This window comes from Mus musculus, chromosome 19 (assembly GCF_000001635.26).
Source record: "Mus musculus strain C57BL/6J chromosome 19, GRCm38.p6 C57BL/6J".
In the NCBI taxonomy this organism is placed as follows: Eukaryota; Metazoa; Chordata; class Mammalia; order Rodentia; family Muridae; genus Mus; species Mus musculus.
The window spans coordinates 30692514-30716721 of record NC_000085.6 but is presented as its reverse complement, the minus strand read 5'-3'; the positions used below and the strand labels follow the sequence as shown (position 1 = coordinate 30716721).

General features: G+C 37.1%; 1 protein-coding gene across 3 annotated transcripts in view; it reads left to right on the top strand.

Annotated features, from left to right (window-relative positions):
• Positions 1-24208, top strand: part of Prkg1 (protein kinase, cGMP-dependent, type I) — a 1200782-nt gene that overhangs the window by 1048547 nt on the left and 128027 nt on the right. For all 3 annotated transcript variants that reach the window (NM_001013833.3, NM_011160.3, XM_006526768.4), the window contains one exon: positions 19765-19839. In NM_001013833.3, the coding sequence (NP_001013855.1) occupies positions 19765-19839 (75 nt within the window). The remainder of the gene's footprint in view (positions 1-19764; positions 19840-24208) is intronic.

The window sequence follows — 24208 nt, the reverse complement described above, 5'->3', positions numbered from 1 at the left end:
CCATACTTGAGTGGCTAAGGCCTGAGAATCATTGTGAGTTCAAAGCCAGCCTGGCTTACCATAGCAAGACTCTTCTTATAGAAACAACACAAACCAAAGTAAAAGGAGAGAGAGAGAAAAAAAATCAAGAACCAGGACACACTCCAAACCAAATCCTATTCTGCCACACAGGAAGATGACGATGAATAGCAACAGCTTCTCCTTTCTAATCCTGATTTGTGATTCTAACAATTCAAGTATGAACTTACCTTGGTAAAAAACTTAAGGTAGAAAGTATTTTACCGGAAGCATCTCAAAGGACTCCTTGGATGAAGTGACATGTGAGGTAGGTTCTTTTAAGTTTCTCAGAAGTTTTACAAATAAAGGAGGGAAAGTGAAGGCAGGGACTGGGGAGAGCAGCCTCAGTGCCTTCTTTGCAGTACTGGTTGGAACATGGTGAAAACAGAATACTTGGAGAAGAGACTGGAAAAAATATCACACAGAGGCTGAGAGCTGAGTCTGGAAAGAAGAACTGGGTAGAGCTTATCAAGAAATCTAACAAGAGCTGGAGTTGGGTTTCAGTGGGTAAGGGCACCTGCTGCTTTTGCTGAAGACCAGGGTTCTAATCCCAACACCCACATGGTGGCTCACAGGAATCTATAACTCCTGTTTCAGGGGATTGACACCCTCTTCTTGTTTCTGACAGCACTAGGCATTCATATGCATAAATATATATGTATAGACATGCACACATATACAGAGTTAAGGCTGTCTTACACATAAAGTAGAAAACCAATAAATAAATCCATATTTTTTAAAGTAACCTCCTAGTGTCTCAATGTAAAGAAACTGGCCTCATCCTTTGGAGACTATGGGGCCAATGGCGAGCTTTTGTCACGGTATCATGTATTTGTCTTTGAAGGAAGGGAGCAGAGCAAGACTGGGTTACAACACAGAGAACTGGTACACACTATTAAAGTCACAACAGCCCTAAGGAATACCTATTAAGGTTGAGAGTTTTAGACTTGAGCCTAAATCAGACTTGGGTGCTTGTTAAATGTTTCAAGGGAGGAATGTTTCTTCTATAGGGACTCAGTGGCTGTCTGTCTGTAGGTGTCAATGATCCCTGAAAGAAAGCTGGTTACAACAGAGAGAATGACTGCTTCAGCTATGGACATGCTAAGTTCGAGTCCATTCGGGTTCTCAGAATAAGGTGATCACTACCAGTTAGAAATGTTTTGATTTGTTCTGATGCTTAGCAGACAGATGCAAGTTGACACTGCAGTTCGTAAATCCCTTAAAATTTAAGAGGCCTTGCTTTCTTAAGTCATTATTTTGTGCTATACTAGTAATAAACAATTCTATTTTCCCAGCGAGTACTTGACACTTTACAGTGTATCTGCAGCTTGCATTTTTATCCACGATTTTTAAATTTGTTTGAAAACTCAGCAATCCTCTGAGACTCATGGGCTATTGATATGAAAAGATGATGGAGTAAGCTGAAACAATACATTTTATTTTCTAAAATTTAAACATTAAGCAGAAATCCTAAGACAAGTAACATCTGAAATCTTGCACTTGGCAGTCTAAGTGGTGGTTCTTGCTGTTTATTTGGGGGGGGGGTTGCAATTCTAATGCTTCTTGAATCGGTTTGGGGTTCTGGGAGGCAGGTCAGAAGCCAGGAGCACTTTCAGATAGAAGTCTAACAATAAGATTTAAAAAAAAAAAAAAGGTACAATCATTAAAGTTGAAATCTGCTCCAGATACTGCACATTTTTTTGGTAGAGTTAAGTAGATTTGCTTATTTTAGGAAGCACATTTTCCTGATGACACAGTCATTATAGGCCCAGCTGGGTCATAAAAGATCTAAGGCTTTCCTTTTCTTTTCAATATGCCTCACAGTTGGTACCCATCTGAAGAACAAAGTGTGGGAACATGAATCAAATTAGCATCAGCCACAATATCAGGGATGCCCCATCCTGGACCAAGTGTTACAATGGGAGCCCTTGCAGAACTTATCTCTCTGGGTGAAATACAGTGGTCGCCTTTTCTACAAGCCCTTCTCCAACAATGTAATTGAGCTAATTTGAATAGATAGCAGACTACCCAAGGCCAATCATGATATGGTGGTTGACAAGGAAGACACTGTCTTGCTAGCTGATTTGGAGACAGATAATGCATTATCATTTGAAAAGAAACTGAATGACAGCAGTTAATGAGTCTCTCTCTCTCTCTCTCTCTCTCTCTCTCTCTCTCTCTCTCTCTCTCTCTCTCTGTCTCCAATATACTCTATGTATATAGTAATACACATATAACTATGTATATAGTTATATTTGGAATAACCACTGAAGAGTAGACTCAGAAAAACATAAATATATATTGTTAAATTGAGCCAACTGTTAGTATATTTAATTAAGTAGGTCGTTACACCTAGATTTTTTTTTCAGCTTTGTCCACACAGAGAGATAACATTAACACATTAAATATTCACTGAGGCTCACACAGAAGTAGATTTGCAGATAAGGACTAATTAAACACATCACTTCTCTCCCAGCACTTCTGCAAGGAATGGTTTGTTTCCTCTTCAAATGAATGAAGCTTCAGAAAGCCTGTGCCACACCCCAAAATGCATCACATGTAAACAGAGTCAATCACACTCCTGTCCTGACTTAGCAGCCACACTGATTCACTCTAAGCCTAACTCAGTCTCCTTGCCTTCTTATGTCTCTGGCTGTACTTAGTCATTTAAGTCATTTTTATCTGTGCTTTTATAAAGAGTTCTGTGAGGGCTGGAGAGATGGCTCAGTGGTTAAGAGCACCGACTGCTCTTCCAGAGGTCCTGAGTTCAATTCCCAGCAACCACATGGTGGCTCACAACCATCTGTAATGAGATCTGAAGCTCTCTTCTGGTGTGTCTGAAGACAGTTACAGTGTATTCATATAAATAATAAATAAAAAACTTTTAAAAAAGAGCTCTGTGCATTAGGCATCTTTACTTACCTTCAGAAGTATTTCCCTGAAGAGACACACAGTGTGGAAATTACGGAGTCTAAGGTCAGCATGTTTTAAAAGGATTTTCTAGAACCATTACACAGCATACTCCTCAGTGGCACTTGTGAGAATATATTGCAGTTTACCACCACAGCCAGCTTTAAGTTTTCAATTGAAATGACTGAAAAAGAAAAACAGACAAAATTTTTGGTGAGTCAGCCCAAATCTACCACTACCCTAAAAGACTACATTTAACATTTTTCTTCTTTTATGGTTGCTGCATGGAGCTTAGTTATTAGCAACTAAAGCTATGGAAGAGTGGTGCATTGTTTGGCGGTTGCATCTTTATCCTAGGGAAGAATAATATATTTTAAAGGCTTCAGAAAATTTGAAAGAAGAGTGAAAGTCAAGATGAGCTTCTTCTGAAGTGTCAAACATAAATACTAACGGTGAGCAGGGTGCCAGGGAAGGAAGGGCACACCAGAGAAACAATGGAAATTATCCAAGTGTGTAACACACTGCAGAGCTAGAGAACCGGCCTGAGAGAAGATTCAGGGTAGTGATGACAGGCAGTGCCATGGGCGGTAGAAAGGGAAAAGATGATGAAAGGTAATTCATGAATATGAGTACCTACATGTGTTTTGGGGATGTGTGTGTGTATGTATGTGTGTATGCTCATGTGTGCATACACACACATGTTCCTGCCAACTTGTACACTTGAGACAAAGGCCAGCTTGTAACAGTCAGTTGTCTTCTTTCCGCACTAGTTCAGGAAAGGATGTCAGGCTCTATAGTTGGCATCTTCACCCTAGGAGACATTTTGTTTCAATACCATCATCTGTTAATCCTCACAATAGAGTCCAAAGGAGATTGCAAAGGTGGGCTTGAGGGGCTCTAGTAAAAAGGAGCATTGGTAGAGAAGACTAAGATTTGCAGTAAACGATAAGGTAATTAGGAAGACAGGGGGCATAGGAACTAGTATGGAGAGAAGCTGGTATATGCAGCTATGGTAAGGAGAATATGATCTGTAAGTGAGATATAGGTAACACACTCAGAAGTGGCAGATGCCTGAAGGCTTAGAACAAACTTAGCTTTTGAGAACCTTTAAAGAGGGGTTTGACTAGTATACTACATAAGAACCAGATCATAGTAACAATATCTGGCATTGTTTCCTGAATGTATAGTTTCTGGTGCCTTATATAATTTTCCCAAGCCGTCTCCCACATCTACTGTTGCTAACCGGAGACACTGGCAATGTCCAGAGGCAGTTTTATTATTACACTAGATTTGCTGCTCATGTCTTGTAGACAGAGGTCAGGGCTTCTCCTAAACATCATATAATGCCCTGGGCATCTCTCTATAGTAGAATTACCTGATCAAAAACACCAGTCTACAGGAGTGTAAGAAATCCTAAAGCAGGCTCTTCATAAAGTCCAGGAACTGGGTACATTGTAGAAGTGTGAAGTTTCTGTGAGATAAAGCTAGTATAAAAGATTAAATATATGCAAGACCTTAGGTATTTAAGAAAAAATAACTCTATTGGTGAGTTAGAATAAGATAGCAAAGACAAATATTTCAGTAACTTACATTAACAGGTGGCAGAGTGAGACGTGTGTGACATGTACTGAGAGAGGTGGAAGGACAGCGAGAGGAGATGGAAATGAGGAAATCCAGTCAGACACAAAGCAGCAGGCAGTGCAGCTCTGCAAACTCAAATCCCCACATCTCCCCAGATGAGTGCTGCCATTCTCCCCAGGAAGCTGAGACAGCACATGGAGAAGGGCCCTTTGAAAAGACCTCCAGGCTAATAGTAATGTCCACTCTGATAGAAGTTAGAATCAGGATGAAGGGGAGATGAAATAAATGCTAGCTGCAGTATGGTGAAGATTAAAGTGAAAAAGGACACAGGACAGTAGGACTCCTTAACTGGCTGTCTGGCCACAAAGGATATTTTATGATGTAGGGTTAGAGACACTGTTCTGTTTATTGACTTAAAGAAAAGTCCACAGGGAGACAATCAGTGGGAAAGGTATTGATGAAGGAGAAGAGGAGAAAGATGAAAGAATTCATGCAAAACACTAAAGGAATAGAGATGGCTCAGAGGCTGATTGTCTCCAGCCCTTGCAGGGGTCCTGAGTTCAGTTCTCAGCACTGACATTGGGTGGTTCTCACAGTCACCTATAACTCCACCTCCAGAGACCTGACAGCCTCTTCCGCCCACAGTGGACGGACACACACACACAAAGATAAAATAAAATATAAAGAAAGTAAACCTGAGGTTTGACATAGATGTTAGATAGTTGGGAACTAATAATTAAGTTGACCTTGATGAACAAGGAGGAGAAGCCCCAGAAACAAGAAGATAATGCTTCCATCAGAGAGGCTGGCTAGAGATGCTCATGATGTGGTGGGAATCTGCTACATTTTAATTTTACTGTCACCACCTTTGAATTTAAAACATATTAAAATCCTAGGTGGCCATCATAGTTTTTAACAATGAGTAGAGTTATGATTTCTTGGATTTGTGATTTGTTTCTAAAGTGTTAATAGATCCAAGAAAGTTGAGGGTATTTTTTTTATTTTTTCATTTATATGCATATAAAAATGTCTTTAAGTAACATAACACTGTGTACAAGGAGTATACAATATGAATTTTAAAATGTAGGTTGTATGAACTTTTAAAAATGTAGAAGCAAACATTTCCCCCAAAAAAGGGACACAAGAAAATATATCTTCCAGTTTGCCTCTAGTATTTCTTCATTGTGCTTATTATAGACTAATTATGTCTCTTGATCTGTGCATTGAGGTCCTAACACCTCATGTGACTATATTTAGGCACAGCCATGAAAGAAATAATTAAGGTTAAATAAGGTCATTCTAATCCCATAGGATTGGAGTCCTTGTAGCAATCAGAAACACACACATTGAAAAGCTGTGTTGAGGACACAGAGAGGAGAAAAGTCTAACCAGAAACCGACCCTGGCCAGTCCTTGGTCCCTGACATCCATTCTGTATACTGGTACATACCTAATTTCTTTTTTTGTTTTTAATGTAGACTCTTTTATTTTGCATGGCAACACCAGAGGAGTAATATGCCCCCCTCATTAGAGCTTTTATTGATGGATGTGTAGAGAATTCAGATGAGCTGTTAACATATTCCTCTTTAAAGGCTGGGTTAGCTGAGGAGACTGGATGCCAGAGAACAGGTATGATTTCAAGGCCAAACCCCAGATATCCATCATCTGCTTCAGTCTTCTATGTGGGGAGGCAGAATGCTGTCAGCAATAGTCAGGATTCAAATATACAGAGTTCAAATACGGTCAACCTTGTGGCTTTCAGCAAGTTGATTTAGCCTCGATTGCCTCATCTGTAAAACGAAAGAAAAATCCACGTAAATATATAAAATTAAAAATAGTGTAGCTTTTCTTCACATTTTGCTTGATATTTTTATTAAACTCCGAAAGCACTAATTTATGACACTTAAGGATATTTTTACCCATATCTAATGATTCTGGGAGAAACAGGTTTATTTTCATTTTTATTGTTTGTTCTTTGACAATTTCGTCCATATATCATGTGCATTCTGAAATTTATAATGGCCCCATCTGTCACCTCTATTCTCCTTTCTTTCTATAGGCCCCTTCCAACTTACAAGACCTTTGCTGCTTCTGCTGCTATTGTTGTTGTTTGAGACCCACTGATTTAACCAGAATCATCTGTGTGACCTTGAGATTGGAATATCTCTTAAAGCCTGAGTGAGCTCTTTAGTGAGTACACCTGAAGACAATGACTGCCCCTCCCTCAGAACTATTATTAGCACAGAAGTAGGGTTCCTTCAGTTTCTCATCAATTGGTGGTTGACTGCTAATAAGCTACTGTAGGTTCGTTAAAGGCACCTACCATACTGAGAGATCATGATTGCATTGGCTGTGCAGAGCTCAACAGACACTATTTGATGGCCATTCTCTTCTGGCTCTTACATTGTTGCCAGCCCCTCTTCTGCAATGTCCCCTGGGCCTTAGATAAAGATGTCTGAGCACTCAACTTACTCTTAGCATCAGAAGCAACCATGTTTCTCTGCATTCACTACCCACATTGCAAAGAAAAGCTCTCTGACTGAAGCTGAAAGGAGCATTTGTCTGTTACTATAAATGTAAGTCATTAAAAGGCAATTTGACACACTGACAATTTAGCTAAAGGAAAGTATTAAGTTCACCCCTATGATCAAAGACCTCCTTGGCTGTGGTTCTTTGACCATGGTTACAGTAAGCAAAATGAATTCCTTCCTGTGGCTCAGGCCTCAGACCCTGTTAGAACGAGTTATTGCCTCCTTAACAGTTGTGACATTATTGCGTCAGCAGGCTCATCTTGCCTGGGAGATGGATACTTGTAGCATGGAGGGTTAACAGCTAGTTATAACAGTCTCAACCCCTGAAGCCTGTGTAGTACTTTCTAGCACCATGAAATCTAGCCAGCCTGGAGGAAGCGTCCTGCTCAGTTCCAGTTTGCAGTCCAGATATATGGCATCTTCAGCAATACAGCCTTAACGACTAGTTCGAATGAGCAACCAAGAATTTCTTATCCCAGTCGTGTCATAAAGGCAAAAATAAAAAGTTCACTGACAAATTTTTGTAATATTGCTAAGCTAGTGACTAACATCTTTACTTTTAAGAGTTTTAGGTCACATATAAAATTTTCTAAAAGAAAAAAAAAGATACCATGAGATAAATTTATTGTACTAAGGGTTCATTTTTAACTTTCATACTGCTTTGTAATTCCATAGTATTTTTCTATACAAACTGTAAATGTCATACAATTTTAAATATTCTTTAAAATTTTGATATAATAAATACAGACTGCATTAACTATATATTTTAATCATTTAACTAAATGAAGGTTATTTTTTTATTCACATGGAGAAGAGCTTTGGTAAACTAAATGAACTGATAATTTTAAATTATTTATAAGAAACTATGCTTGAAAATATTTAATATGTAAGAGATTTTATAATACTCTAGTATTTATTTTAAAAATGGAAAAATCTAGAAAAGTCAAATGTCTACCAAGTTTTGATTCTTATTACAAGACAGATCCTAAGATATTCTTGGAATTGAGAATCTTCTTTTGATAAAATTTGTGAGACATCTATGAGATATCAAAATTAACTTTCCACACAGTGCTATTTAACTCAGTCAATGGCGTAACATAGATCCATTGATGATGAAGATACGGTAACATGAGGGAAGTCCTGGCAGTGATAACTCATGTGCTTTGATGTACCTGATTTTATTTGTAGATTTTCACTGATATATTTTTATTAGGATTTAAAATGTAGCTAGAGTAATCACTGAAGCTAAAATTTTGATCTAAATATTTATATTTTATATTTCACATAGACACATTTCAAAGAAACACACCTTGAGTTAGAAATAAGAGTTTGTGTCAGGAAAGGGCAAACATTGTCTGTCACCCTTCTGATCCTATGCTTAGACTTGACTTGCAGTGATTAAATCAAAGGAAGCATTCGTCTTCCCTTTCCTTTCAAGTTTTTATTATAAGCAAGTAATCTTGTAGTAAACAAAGAAACTACTGGTGGATTGGAAATCTAGATTTTGGTGCAGGAAAAACAACCAATATTTAAATACAGTTGTTTATAGGTGGTGGTAAGTGAGAATGAGTCAGAGTGACTGTAAATTATCAGTAAGGCTTTAGGTTAAAGAGTAAATGGTATTGGCTTCTCTGAGAAGAACTGTCTAAAGAGAATACACTTGTCCTGAGATTTTAATGGTAATAAGGAAATCCTATGTGAACATATGTGCAGAGAACATTGCAGACATATGACATTTATCCAAAGTCAAATGCATGGAGGAAATTAGAGTGGTTGTAGAGGCCAGCAACATAGTGACATCATCCAACTTGTGTTTTAAAAGATTATCTTGCCTGCTTATAAGGAGGAGTGTCCCCAAAATAAAACAAGCCTGTCCCCAAACAGGCACTGGTGGATGAAAAAAAAAAAAAAAAAAAAAAGGACATGACATACAAGGGATTGACTTCAAAGTATTGAAACTAGAATCAGTAGTATTCAGATCAATTCAACATAATGGTGGAAGTGTAAGAGGAAGAGAACAATCTAGAAAGTAGTTTAACAAAATGTCCATGTGATGTGTCAGACATAAACACTTCCAACTTTTCAGGCTGTATGTGATCTGTTATTGTTGTTCAACCTGGCTGCTGTACATGTGAAAACAAGTGTGGGTAATCCACAGTACATAGAAAAGTGTGTCTGTGTTCTAACAAAACTTTATTTATAAAATGTGCAGTATGCAATTACTTTGTTACAAGATGATAGTTTGCTAGCCTCTTGGTTCAGAATCATTCCTTGAATGCTTGAAAAATAGTTCTTTTCCAAGAAACTGTATTCAGAATCTCACAGGTCCTGAGAAATTCCTTTCAGAGAAGTGTCATCTTTCTTGACAAGGTTGAATGAGAGAGTCCTGGGCTGAAGAAAAGATGGCAGTGTTCAGAGAATCAATCCTCCTAAGCCACCCTGATCGTTTTGAAAATAGCTTAAAGTAAACCAGCAGGTGCTCAGGTTATTGATTTGCTTAGATTATTTTAAATTACACATTTGTGTAGAATATGAGCTAAATATACGGTGATAGTTAGGAACAGTGAGTGATTATTATCTGTTTTGCTCTTATGCACTATGCTATTTATATACTTAAAATTTATACATTGGGTCTTTTTTGTTTTGTTTTGGTGTGTGTGCACATGCATGCGTGCCTAAGCCACATCATGTGTGTTGATGTCAGAGGGCAACTCACAAGAGTTGATTCTCTTCTTCTACCATGCGAGTTTCAAGGATCTAATGCAGGCTTGGTAGCAAGTGCCTTCATCCATTGCTCCATCTCAACAGTTCAAAGGCAGCCTTTAAAAATGATTATTGAAAACATCATCCACCATGATCAAGTAGGCTTTAATACATGGATGCAGGGATGGTTCAATATAGGAAAATTCATCAATGTAATCCACCATATAAACAAATTGAAAAACATGACCATTTCATTAGATGCTAAAAAGAACTTAGATGCTAAAAAGAACTTTGACAAAATCCAACACCCCTTCATGTTAAAAGTCTTGGAGAGATCAGAGATACAAGACACACATAAACATAATAAAGGCAATATACATCAAGCCAATAGCTAACATCAAATTAAATAAAGCAATTCCACTAAAATAAAGGACAAGGCAAGGTGGTCCACTGTGCATCTCTTCAATATGGTACTTGAACTTTTAGCTAAAGCAACAAGACAACTAAAGGAGACCAAAATGGATTCTATTGGAAAGGAAGAATTCAAAGAATCATTTTTCACAGATGATATGGTAGTATACATAAGTGACCCCCAAAACTCTACCAAAGAATTACTACAACTAATAAACACCTTCAGCAAAGTGGCTGAATACAAAATTAACTACAAATGATAAATGGACTGAGAAAGAAATCAGGAAAACAATACCCATTGCAATAGCAACAAATAATATAAAATATCTTGGTGTAACTCTAACTAATCAAGTGAAAGACATATATGACAAGAACTTAAGTCTCTGAAGAAAGAAATTGATACCAGAAAATATAAATATCTTCTGTGGTCATGGATCAGTAGGATTAACAGAGTAAATATGGCAATCTTGCCAAAAGCAATTCTTTTGAAAAATGAATTACAGATTCATTGAAATTCTCATCAAAATTCCAATGCAATTCTTTACAAACCTTGAACAATTCTCAACTTCATATGGAAAAACAAAAGAAAAACTTAGGATAGCTAAAATAATCCTGTTCAATAAAGGAAGTTCTGAAGTTATCACCATCTCTTATTTCAAGCTGTACTACAAAGCAATAGTAATAAAAACTGAATGGTATTGGTATAAAAACAGACAGGTTGATTACATGAATTGAGTCAAAGACCTAGAAATAAACCTACACACTTATGGACACTTTATTATGGACACCAAGCTGCCAAAAGCATACAATGGAAGAAAAGGAAAACATTTGCAACAAATGGTTCTGGTTTAACTGGATATCTTCATGTAGAAGAATGCAAATAGATCCATATTAATCACCCTGCACAAAACTCAAGTCCAAGTGGATCAAAAACTACAACATAAAACTGGATACACTAAATCCAATAGAAGAGAAAGTGGGAAATAGTCTTGAGCTCATTGGTACAGGAGACAACTTCCTGAACAGAAAAACAATGGCTCATGAACTAAGATCAACAATTAATAAATGGGACCTCATAAAACTGAGGGCTAAGGACACTGTTAATAGGACAAAACAGCAGCTTATAGATTGGGGAAAGATCTTCATCAACCCTACATCCAACAGAAGACTAATATCCAAAATATATAAAGAACTCAAGAGTTAAATGCCAACAAACCAAATAACACAATTTATAAATGGAGTACAGAGCTAAGCAATTCTCAAGAGAGGAACCTTGAATGGCCAAGAAGCACTTAAAGAAATGTTCAACATCCTTAGTCAAAAGAGAAATTATAAAATGGAAATTAAAACGACTGAGATTCTACCTTACACCCATCAGAATGGCTAAGATAAAAACCTCAAGTGACAACTCATGCTGGAAAGGATGTAGAACAAAAGGAACAGTCTTCCATTGCTGGTGGGAGTAAAAACTTGTACAGCCACTCTGAAAATCCAACTATTGTTCTCTCAGAAAATTGGAAATTGTTCTAACTGAAGACCCAGCTGTATCACTCCTTTGCATACACCCAAAAGAGGTTCCACCATACCACAAGGACAGCTGTTCCAATATGTTAATAATAGCCAAAAACTGGCAAAACACAGATCCCCCTCAACCAAAGAATGAATACAGAAAATGTGGTTCATTTACACAAGAGAATATTACTCATTTATTTTTTAAAATAGGACATCATGAGTTTTGCAGGCAAATGAATGAACTAGAAAATATCATTCTGAGTGAGGTAACCCAGACCCAAAGGACATAGATACATAGATACTCACTTAGAAGTAGCTATTAGCCATAAAGAGACTTGATATGCCAGGGTTAGGAGATACCCAAGGAAGGCTTCTACCCTCTCTGAAGAGTAGGGACATGGATGAGGGAGGAGCAATTGGGATGCAAAATGAATATATAAATTAATGGAAAAAATAAAATTATATATATATATATACACATGTACATACATATAAACATAATTTATATATATAAATTAAAAACTCAAAAAATCCATTTTTATTTTAAAATTTCCATTTATTCTCTGTATTATAAATGAGTTGTTTAGAACAGATTGTCGCCTTATATAAAGACATAATCAAGAAAACAAATCTGCTTTACATAAGTGATTAATTTTGTACCTATATTTGGAATTTGAGAACTTATTTGGAGGTTTTAGCATGGGAGTACAGCTACTGGTGTACCCTTGACTTGAAGGTCTCTCCTTCTCCTGTTTGGGAAGACCATCCTTGGGCAACATCATCCTCTTCCACCTGCCATAGAGTTCACAGCTTTGGGAAAGATAAAAATGAGACATTGAGAGAGGAAGAAGACACCAGCCTAAAGAACCAGACTGGCTGCATCAACCCCAGTAATCCATGGAGTGACAGATGTCACAGACAGATACCTCTCGAGTTCCCTATTTTGAATTTGACAGAATCTGATAAATTAGTCTGATTTTTATCATTTTTATATTTCAACCCACTGAGTCTAATTACCTACTCATAATTATTAAACATTGTATCAAAATAAGAATCTAGTAAAGCACAAGGATTTAGTCAACTAACATGACTATGTCAGGTTTAAATGCATACATAGCTTATATGAAGTGCTTTATAAAATGGAAATTGTGTGTAAATGCTTTTCTTTGTTGGCAACATGTCAATCCTTGATATTTGGAGTCCGTCAATTTGGTCTTTTGTCTTCCTCAGAGTGTTAAAGCCCATTTCTCTTTACACAAGAATATCATCGCGTTGCAATCGAAGAACAAAATTATACACATTTTAGACATACCACTGAGTAATCAGCTCCGTTCAGAAAGATGTTTTGGTGTAATAATGACAACATCTTAATAACTGAAATTATTACCCACTGAGTCAATCACCATAATGTCCCCAAACAGACACTTTTCCTAGAGTGAAGAGCAGCAGCCTTTCAGCTGACGCCTCTTAAGAAAAATGTCTACAAATGTTAACATTCTCAGTGCAAAAGGGTTGTTGTTATTTCCTTTCTCTGTCTCGTTCCCTCTCTTCCTGCCCCATCGTCCATCTGCCTCCCAGACTTTCTTCTTTCTCCCTTCCCCTCTGCATTCGTTTCCCTCTGCACCTTGCAACCAGGTTTAAACTACCAATATTCAACACACAGGACACTTCAGATTTGCTCTTCTGTGTCTCTGCATTTCTGAATCTGTATTTAAATAACACCAATAAAATCATTCACCTTGAAGAATACTGCCTGGTCTTCATGGGGGTCCCCAACAACTGGATCAGGGACTTACCTGTCTGTGGATCCTGCTCCCCTAACTGAGCTGTCTTGTCTGGCCTTAGTGGAAGAGGATATACTTAGTCCTTGAGATGCCAGGTTGGATTGGCTCTCCAGGACAGTGTTGCGGTAAATCTCTCCAATTCAGTTATGCCCCGGCAATGAAAACACAACACAATTAATATGAATACATGGGCAAATCTACCACTACACTACTATTTTCCACAGCTTATGAGATCCCTAAGAACTTGCTGTCTCTCCAGGCCATGTGCTTCTGCTCTGCTCTTCTTCTTCCTCCTCCTCCTCTGCATCCTCTCCCTCTTCCATTTTCTCCTTCTTCTCTCTCTCCACCTTCCTCTCCACCTTCCCTTTTATCTGCCCAATCATTAGCTCTCCTTTATTTTACAAATTAAGGTGGGAAGCAGGTTTATAGGAAATCAGCTGAGTGCTGACTCATTCCTTGTTAGTAGCCACTCACAGGAGAACTGAATTAACATCAAATATAATTAGCTCCAGGGGTATCCACAACAGGAGAGACCTTCCCCTTCTTAGAGAAGAAGGGGAAGGGGGAGGCTGTGTGAGGAGAAACTGGGAGTAGGGGGGCTTCAATTGGGAAGTAGAATGAATGAATGAATGAATGAGAAGGGAATTCTGCCTTGACATTTTAAAATGATTTATTTATTTTTAATGTATATGTATGGGTTTTTCTACTGCACATATATCTATATACCCTCTCAGGTATGCCCAGTCATTTGGATCTTAGTTAATTACAGATGCAGTCAAGTTGACAACCAAGAATAGCCATCACAATCACCTATAGCAATATGTCCTAAAAGACCTGTTTAACAAGGATCCACAGAGATATTATGTATTCTGGGGAAGAGTGTATGATTAGGAATACAGCCAAATGGTGAAGAGCCTTCCTTGTAGATGCAAGGTCCTTGGTTCAATTGCCTGAAGTGCAAATAAGTAAGCCCATAAATAATAAGTTTATTAATTAATTCTTTAATTCTATTATATAGATAATCAAGCTGTTTTTAATAATTTATTGACCAGAGGAGAAATATATAGTGTGGATCCCTTTGGACTCAGTGATATTTCTTGAAAGTTCCACATCTTCTTAAAGTACTTACATATAGTATAATATAATGTAATATAATATAATATAAATAAAGTTTTTGTTTAAAAAGACTTTCTAATTCATCAGGATCTGATTAGTCAATGTTTCAATATTCTTTTGCATTAGATTGCCTTCCAAAGAAAAATTATTTACAAATAATATATGGCCCTGAATTCCCAAAGACAAAAATATGATTCTTGGTATGTTTATCATGAAAAGAAATTATTTATGTTCAATTTATAGTCTAGAGTGCAAATATTTATGTTTGTGTACCCAGTTATGATACTTCCTGTTTCCCTGGGTATATGTGTCCATGTGTGTTTCTATATGTATACAGAGACAGAGTGATAGATATTCTATTACATATGTACATATACTTATCTGTTAGCTGCTAAAATATTCCTTAAAATGACAAATTATGTACGTATACAATAGCGCAAAGTTAAAAATAATATTGAGTCATAGCTAGTTAATTGCTCTAACTTAACAATAACACGACTACACTGAGAGCAAATGAAAGTTTCTCCCCAGTTACTTGTCACTGGGTGACTGCAGTATGTTAGAGTTTATCTGAAATCAGACCTTCTCCAAGTTTAGATATGGACCAATACCTTTTACAGGAAAGTAAGAAAATTAATCATAGAAAGAAGAGTGGTGCTGAGGTAGTGGCACACACCTACAATCCTCCCAGCCAGAAGGCTGAGGAAGAAGGATCATGAGTTCAAGACGTTTGTTGCATGGCAAATTCTAGACTAGAGTAGACTTTAGGGTTGGAAAATCATCTCAAGACAAACTAGATAGCCCAAACTAGATACCTACTAGATAGTAGAGTAAAACCATATACTACTGTTGAACAAGAAATAGTATCAATAAATGACTCCTGATGACATTCTGCTACACTCATAGATCAGTTCCGCCATCAAGTGGGAACAAATAAAGAAACCCACAGCCAGACAATATGCACGTGAGAAACCTTGGGACACTCAGCCCAGAATGGGATATCTATATCAAATCCCTTCCTCCAGGTTGTGAAATTGGAGGCAGAAAGGGTGTAAAAGAGAGAGAGAGGATGGAGGACACCAAGAACCCAAGGGCCTCTAAATCAACATGAGCAAAGCTCATGTGAACTCACAGAGACTGAGGCAGTATATGCAGAGGCTGCATAGGTCTGTACCAGGTTCTTTGCATATATATCATGGCTTCTAGTTTAGTGTTTCTATGGTATTCCTGGGTGTGCAAATGAGTGGGTCTCTGATTCCTGTGCCTTCTTTTGGGCTCTTTTCATTCTGCTTTTGTCTACCTCCACTGTGTTCATTTTTGTGTTATCTTATTATATTATAGTTTTATTCATTATTATTCCTCAGAAGCCTTGGCGTTTTCTCATGGGAGACAGAAAGGAGTGGATCCAGATGGGAGTGGGGGCGGCAAGGAAGTGGGAGGAGTAGATGGGGGAGGGACTGTAAGCAAGGAATAGATGAAAGAGAGGCTGTAAGCAAGGAATAGATGGAAGAGAGGCTGTAAGCAAGGAATAGATGGAAGAGAGGCTGTAAGCAAGGAATAGATGGAAGAGAGGCTGTAAGCAAGGAATAGATGGAAGAGAGGCTGTAAGCAAGGGATAGATGGAAGAGAGGCTGTAAGCAAGGGATAGATGGAAGAGAGGCTGTAAGCAAGGAATAGATGGAAGAGAGGCTGTAAGCAAGGAATAGATGGAAGAGAGGCTGTAAGCAAGGAATAGATGGAAGAGAGGCTGTAAGCAAGGAATAGATGGAAGAGAGGCTGTAAGCAAGGGATAGATGGAAGAGAGGCTGTAAGCAAGGAATAGATGGAAGAGAGGCTGTAAGCAAGGAATAGATGGAAGAGAGGCTGTAAGCAAGGAATAGATGGAAGAGAGGCTGTAAGCAAGGAATAGATAGAGGAGAGGCTGTAAAAAAGGAATGGATGGAAGAGAGGCTGTAATCAAGACACATTATGTGGAAAAAATCTATTTTCAATCACAAGAAAGAATAAAAAAGAAAAGCTGACATTTTATGCTATTATTTGAGTGAAATTTTAGGTTTCTGTTCCCTGTCTCTAGCTTCATTGGAATGTAACTAACAAAAATTATAGGCGTTCAAGGTAAAAAGCAAATGAAAATTGCAATAAAGTATTAACGAAAACACAAATGAAATAATAGAAATAAGTAAAGGGAAAATGTTTGAAATCACACTTGAACATTTTTCTCAATAATGGAGATTACAAGTTCTCATTTATTTTATTGATGACATTTTTGAGAAACTTTAGACTTGCCTATTATTCAGTGTGGATTAATAAGTTTATTATATTAAACTTCATATTTTGAAATGAGTCTCTTAATTTCCTGGGCCTGTGTCTCAAAATTTCCTCTTTGTCTCCTTTTGTATATCAGCATGACCGTATTTAGCACAGATAGAAGTGACCCAGCCTCCCGGATGGATCACCACCAGGGAGCTGAGATAACAGCTGTCCTCTGATGCCCTAGTCTTCTTGATAGTTTTTGCAAAAAGTAATTAAAAAATGAAACCAGTTAAGTAACTTTAGATTCTAAATCATCAACTTTTCTGCCGTGGTTCACAAACTGACTGCATTACTGATTATTGGGTGTTCCAAATGCATGTCGTTTAGAGATTAAGATTATGAAAAGACTGTGGGTGTGATTCGGCGTTATACAGCTTGTCTAGAATTTAAGAGACCCTGGATTCAACTCCCAGTACTTCCAAAAAGGAATCATACAGATGGGACCGGGGTGAACATAAGGAAAGGAAAGTGATCGACATATGAGTTGTAAGAACTGTCATTCAGCCCCCTACACAGATCCAGGGCTGGCAAAGAAGGCCATCTGGGATCCCCATGGCCAAAGAAGACACAGGGAGTCCTCTGAACAAACTGGCTAGCTAGAAGAACCAAGTCAAGTTCTGTCTTCAAGAAGAGATCTGGCCTCAGTATATAACATTGGAGAAAGATCAAAGACCCTTGGCATCAGCTTCTGTACATACGCAACCACACACAAACATACATATACAAAAATTATAGAGATATAAACTGTATACCTACATAATTCCTTAAAACGCCTCATTAAGAAGAGGGAAGACCAATGGGTGGCTACTTCATTCCTCCTTAGAAGAGGGAACAAAATACCCACGAAAGGAGTTACAGAGACAAAGTTTGGAGCTAAGATGAAAGGATGGACTATCCAGAGACTACCCCGCCCGGGGATCCATCCCATTATCAGCCACCAAACCCAGACACAATTGCACAATGTCAGAAAGATTTTGCTGAAGGGACCCTGGTATAGCTGTCTCATATGAGGCTATGCCAGTGCCTGGCAAATACTGAAGTGGATGGGCACAGTCATCTATAAGATGAAACACAGGGCCCCCAATGGAGAAGCTAGAAAAAGCACCCAAGGAGCTGAAGGGGTCTGCAACCCTATAGATGGAACAACAATATGAACTGACCAGTACCCCCAGAGCTCATATCTCTAGCTGCATATGTAGCAGAAGATGGCCTAGTCGGCCATCACTGGGAAGAGAGGCAGGCCCCTTGGTATTGCAAACTTTATATGCCCCAATACAGGGGAATGCCAGGGCCAAGAAATGGGAATGGGTGGGTAGGGGAGCAGGGCAGAGGGAGGGTATAGGGAACTTTCAGGATAGCATTTGAAATGTATATAAAGAAAATATCTAATAAAAAATAAATAATAATAATAAGCCTATGCAGTAAGCTGGGCAGTGGTGGCACACGTCTTTAATCCCAGCACTTGGAAGGCAGAGGCAGGCAGATTTCTGAGTTCAAGGCTAGCCTGGTCTACAGAGTGAGTTCCAGTACAGCCAGGGTTACACAGAGAAACTCTGTCTTGAAAAACAAGAACAGCAACAACAAAAGCCTATACAGTACTAAAGTTTTTCTAGTATCAATTTTTGAATCGGAAGGAGAATGCTCATTTTGTCCCTATAGCCCATCACATTTACTAGGTGTTAAGATTTAGAGTGAACTTCTATCTAAGCACGTCAATAAAATGGATGTGATACTAAAAACATCACTGTCCAGTACTTGTCACACTGAGCAATGCCTGGAATATTCATGGCTCTTACCAAATACTTGACAAAAAAAACTTAAAAGAAGAAAGATTCATTTTAGCTCACTATTCCAGAGGGTTTGGCCATTAGTTACCTGGTTCTGTGTATGGAGACTGAATATTATAGCAGCTGGATGAGGCAAAAAGAAAGCAAGTGGGCACCAAAGACAAGATATTGCCAAGGACCTGGCCAAAGTAAACGATTACCTCCCGTGAGGCATTACCAGAACCACATGAAACTGAAGCTCTGGTTATTATTTGGAAGTCTGCATAGGCTTCTATTGGTTTTCTCTTTGTAATCCAGTCTATTTCAGTGGTTGCCAAAATGTCATATGTAAAGGAGTTATTGTATACTGGTTGTATTCAGTGCATTTCAAGGGTAATTCTGCTATGTGTGTATTCACTGGGTTCTTTTTTTCTATAACATTTTAAGCATATGATAGATGATACTTTATTATATAAAATAAATTTAAACACAGTTCTAGATATACAGTATATACTGAATATATTGGCTTTAACCTTCCTACTTCATCCCAAAGTCAGGGGTTTTTTCACTCTCAAATGAGTTTATTTTTCTACAGTTATTTCTTTGTCAGTGATTATTTGCTTTCTTTTAACTGGAGATGCAGCTACTGTTGGCCTTTTACAGTTTCCATTGAAAATAATAATAATTAATCCTAGTTAACTGACAGATTTGGCAGTCCCTTATTGGCAGGTTTTGTTGTTATATCAGTTTGATAAGAAATTGACTCACAATTAGCATAGTCTATATTTTATTCCACCCAGTTGGGTCAATATCTGTTTTTGCCAGACATGGGTGTCAAATGTGATTATGTACTGACTCACATAGGTTGATCAGATAATAGTCCTCTGATCTCATAGTGTTTATCACCCAATCAAACAGGATTTTACTGTCTGGTATGTTTCTTAGCTATCTACCTAAATTGTTTTGAATTTTTTTTTTCTTTCTAAACAATGGCTTAAATTATTTCACAGTTTAAGACTGGTTGATATCATTTCCACTTTGCAAAGGACTTACTATGATTCCTCTGGGTTTCCTCTGGCAGCTCTTTCAAGCATTTGATTGGAGGACTGGACGATGTTTCTAACAAAGCATATGAGGACGCAGAAGCAAAAGCAAAGTAAGTGACATTTGTTTGGGGGACTTCATCTTGATTTTAAAAAAATGACTTTAATAAGATAACACCAAATATTTGGAATTCATGTCAAGTGCTCTGGCAATAAAAATCTGATTACTTAAAAGAAAAATTAAGCAAACAATGGACTTGTTACATATCGTGCTTACTTAATATGGCTCTTTTCGACCCATGAAATCGTTTGTGAAGATCAACTCAAGCAGGTAAGTGATAGTTTTAATTTTGATGTAAACAATTACAATGAAACATGTAATTTGTCAGACTTAAAATACCTTCCAATGATATTAGATGCTAAATGTAAATTTTTTATAAGGATGACTTGCTATAAAACAAAGTTTTGCCAAAGCTTTTTGACAAAGATTTGATATAGTCAAGATTCTTTTAAAATGTAATTTTAAAAATGTTAGTTATTTTGAAAAAAAACAAAACAAAACCAGTGGTCTTCATAATATTTCCTTTCACTCAATACAAACTGACATTTCATATCCTATAGGACAACAAAAGGATTAAATAGGTAACATTTAGTGTTTAGTGTTAAGTCCATAGTTCATGCCAAAATTTGATTACTAAATTTGTAGTGACCTAAAACAACAACAACAAGAATATTTTCCTCTAAGAATCAATGGAACTAACTGATATATTAAGAATTATATTCCATGTTAACCTCTTGAATATATATAGGTGTGTAAATTGATGACTAATGGCCAACTTAAAAATATGAGCAGCTACTTTAGACTTACAGAACATAGTGTAACTACACACACACACACACACACACACACACACACACATATATATGACTATTCTCAGCCTTAATTCTCTGTGATGGATGGAGAAGTGACTGTGAATGAGATTCTATTGACTTTGTGGGAGTAGCCCATGTGATGGTTTATGAATTCTGACCATTCATGGATTCACTTCCTTACACTGCACTTCTAAGGAGTAAGGAAACAAGTACACTAAAACTAGATTCAGACAGTTAGAAAGAAGAGTCGGCCATAGTTCGTCACACTGTGGTATGAATCCGAACAAAGATGGAAAGCCTTCCCTCCGGCTTATCACTATTGGGCGTGGCTCCCGACACTTCTTCCTCAGCCTCAGTTAGCACTTCTTTAAAGTTGCATTTTAATTGATAACCTTATGGAAAAAAAGCAGTCTTTGTAAATTGCAAAGGGCTACAAAGGTGAATGATCTTGTTGAAGGAATCTTTAGAAAGATACTTAAATTTGACAAATGACTATAAAAACAGACATTAATTATTCCATATATATTATAAAATATTTTATATGACTAAGTAGTTTTTAATTGTATATGTTAAAATTGTTGTTTTTACACAGTATATCATTAAATTATACTTAGACTAGAAAATACTCATAGATATCTTTTTATAAAACACTAACAGTTTGGCGAAATAGTTCTAGTTAAGGAACAAAGAAATAATGAAATGATTGTCTAGATCAAGGTACTTCCCAATAGGTTTATCTGACCAGTAGATTTGCTAGCCTATAATTTGAACATCATGAAACAAGCATATAGTCTTTAGGGTATACAACATGATTTGATATAGGTATTGATTAGAAACTGATCACAGTAATTAAGCTAATTAGCCCATCTATCACCTCACAGAAGTTACTCTTTGTAGGTGGTAAATTGGTCAAATTTGGATTAAATTAGTCTCTGACCTAATCGATAACCATAGACTTGATGGGAATTATTGATTTGATAAGACATAGATTGGGTCAGCAACCAGAAGGGATCAATCACTAGTCAGATTAGTCACCAATTAAATCAACTATTCACTGGACCAAACTTGGTTATAGAGACCTCTGATTAGATCAGCTACTAATCTGATAAAGGCAGATGAATAGACCACTGTTCACATGCCTTGCTGATTGATAAACTGCCTCAGAAGACACATTGTCTTAGCAGATTTCATTCAGAATACGTTTATCTTAAATTGTCTGATTATTACTAAGACCAAGTGAATGTATTCTTAGTATTCTTTAGTGTTAATCATTATTTAGAAAGTGTAAATAGATTTGAAAAATAATAAACCCCTGATCTGAATTCTAGAGAGAACAATAATAAGTTTATTCCTTGAAATTGTCTTATAACAAATGTTAAAGTAGTTCGTTGCGATGCCTTTTACATTGTAAACACTTTATATAGTGCTAACAAATAACATATGAAGGTGCCTGAAGTTGTAGCTATTCCTTAATCAGATGTCCATAACTTGGAGGAAGCCAACTATACGTTTCCTCAGGGTAAGCTTTTTACCTGCAAGGGCAGGCTTCAGCATCTGAGTTAGCACTGTCGCCCCTTTCTGCCATTGGTTTTCTTCCCTTTGAATCCATTTTACATTCACTTGGTATTTAGGGAACTTTTAAAGCGTCACTTCCGCAGTGGAAACTAGGAACCTCCTGTAATTGGTTTACATTCCCTGGATGATTCTGCTAATACCTTTACATTTCTGTATCGACCACGAAGCCCGGGGCAGGCACGGCTGGGGTGATGATTAAGCTCCACTCTGTGAACTGTATTGTTTTCAGGGTCCCCTTTGGTTTTGCGAAAGTCATGAAATTTAAGGCTAATATTTCTTAAATCCCCATTAAAGTGATCACATTACTTACCCATGTAAAATGATTATTTTTCTATGTCTATACTTATTTGGGGAAGCAAAGATAAAACAGGAGAGACTTTAATAACTCAATCCTTTGAGATACTTAAAACTCAGAGGTAAGAAACCCACTACCTATTTAATATAACACTCAATGGCAGACTGATTGCCCCAACTAAGCATGCTATTCATAGAAAACCCACACCAAGGATATAGATCCAACAAGCAGTCCAGGAAAATTGACTTGAAAGAAACACCCTATTGAAAGGTTTGCAAAAACTCTTTTACTGAAAGATATGTGTTTTCTGCCTATCCCTCAATACATCTTTTCTTAATTTATTTTTGATAGAAACTTTACTTTTATGGCATGTTCAGCCTTTTTTTTTAATTGCTGATAATCTTGTCTAAAGACTTTGTCTTGAAAAATATGAGTTATACCATAAACATTGGGAGAAACAATATAATATCAAAATTAGGTAATCACTGGCCATCACTTAGAATGTGAAGTAGCATGTGAAATGATATGTCCATAGCATTTTTGCTGCAAGGACACTCATTCACTTGATAAAAAGCATTTATACCTTTTCTTAGTCTGAGCTTTATATTGTACTATATAATGTGCATCTATAGCTGACACAAAACACATTTTACAATATTAGGGACTGTCTTGTAGTTTGAAGGAAAACTGATATACAATCAGTGGTTGTTTATAAACCAATACTTTTAAGAAAGAGTTCTGGTGATTATTGTCACATGACTCTGAGTATCTTACCTCCATCCATGTGTAAGGCTTCTCTTTTAAAATCACGGCTGTCCATAAATGTAAAAGCAAATGTTTTACCTCATTAAGTCATTTGACTGAAGAGTCTGTTTATTAAATAATATGTTTTATAGTTCACATATCATCATTGTATTGGCCGATAAATATTATACTTAGAAACAAAATGCTAAAGAACTCTTTTTTCTAAATAAAAACCCTAATTCATATATAGTACACATATACATTCAACTTATCATAAAAAAACCTTTACAGCAAAAATTATACTCTTAACAGGATTCACATTTGCCATGATTATATCCTCAGGGTGAGGGCATAAAGTGGGTAAAAAAACGTAATGCTGTTTTTATTTATAATAAGGTTTATTTTTATTAACATGTTTTTTACCTTTACTTTTTATAAAAATAATATGGCAAGATAGAGAAAGAAAAGGAAAACCAACCAAGCCAATCTAACATGTGCTCCTAACTGCCTTTGTGTCTTCCTGGCACCGACATGTTTCACACATTGTTTTTCTCCATTTGGCTTCACCCCATTTTAAACATACAAGAGCATTCTCTGTTCTGCTCGCATCTTCACAGTACTGCCTGCGAATACGATGAATGGAAACTTAGTTTTCTAGATTGACTCAAGATAAAGCCTTACCGATTCAATTCATTCTTCTTTTGAATATAAGTTCTCAACCGCTTCTAAAAGCAGAACTCCACAAAGAAAACCTCAGCCCGTAGCCAAAGCCACTTTACGCATGGCCCATCCAGCTGTGCAAATTGCTCTGTGTCACAGATGATTAGAAAAGTTGCAGTACTGTAGACCAGTTGGTCCTTCTGCCACCTGTTCTATCCTGCTGTCTTTTCTTGAGGTCTGAAGGTATTCATATGTAGGTGCTTCCACTGAGATACCCTGATAGCTGTATCAATAGACTGATGCATGCGTTTAGTTACCATCTAAGTTGATAAGAC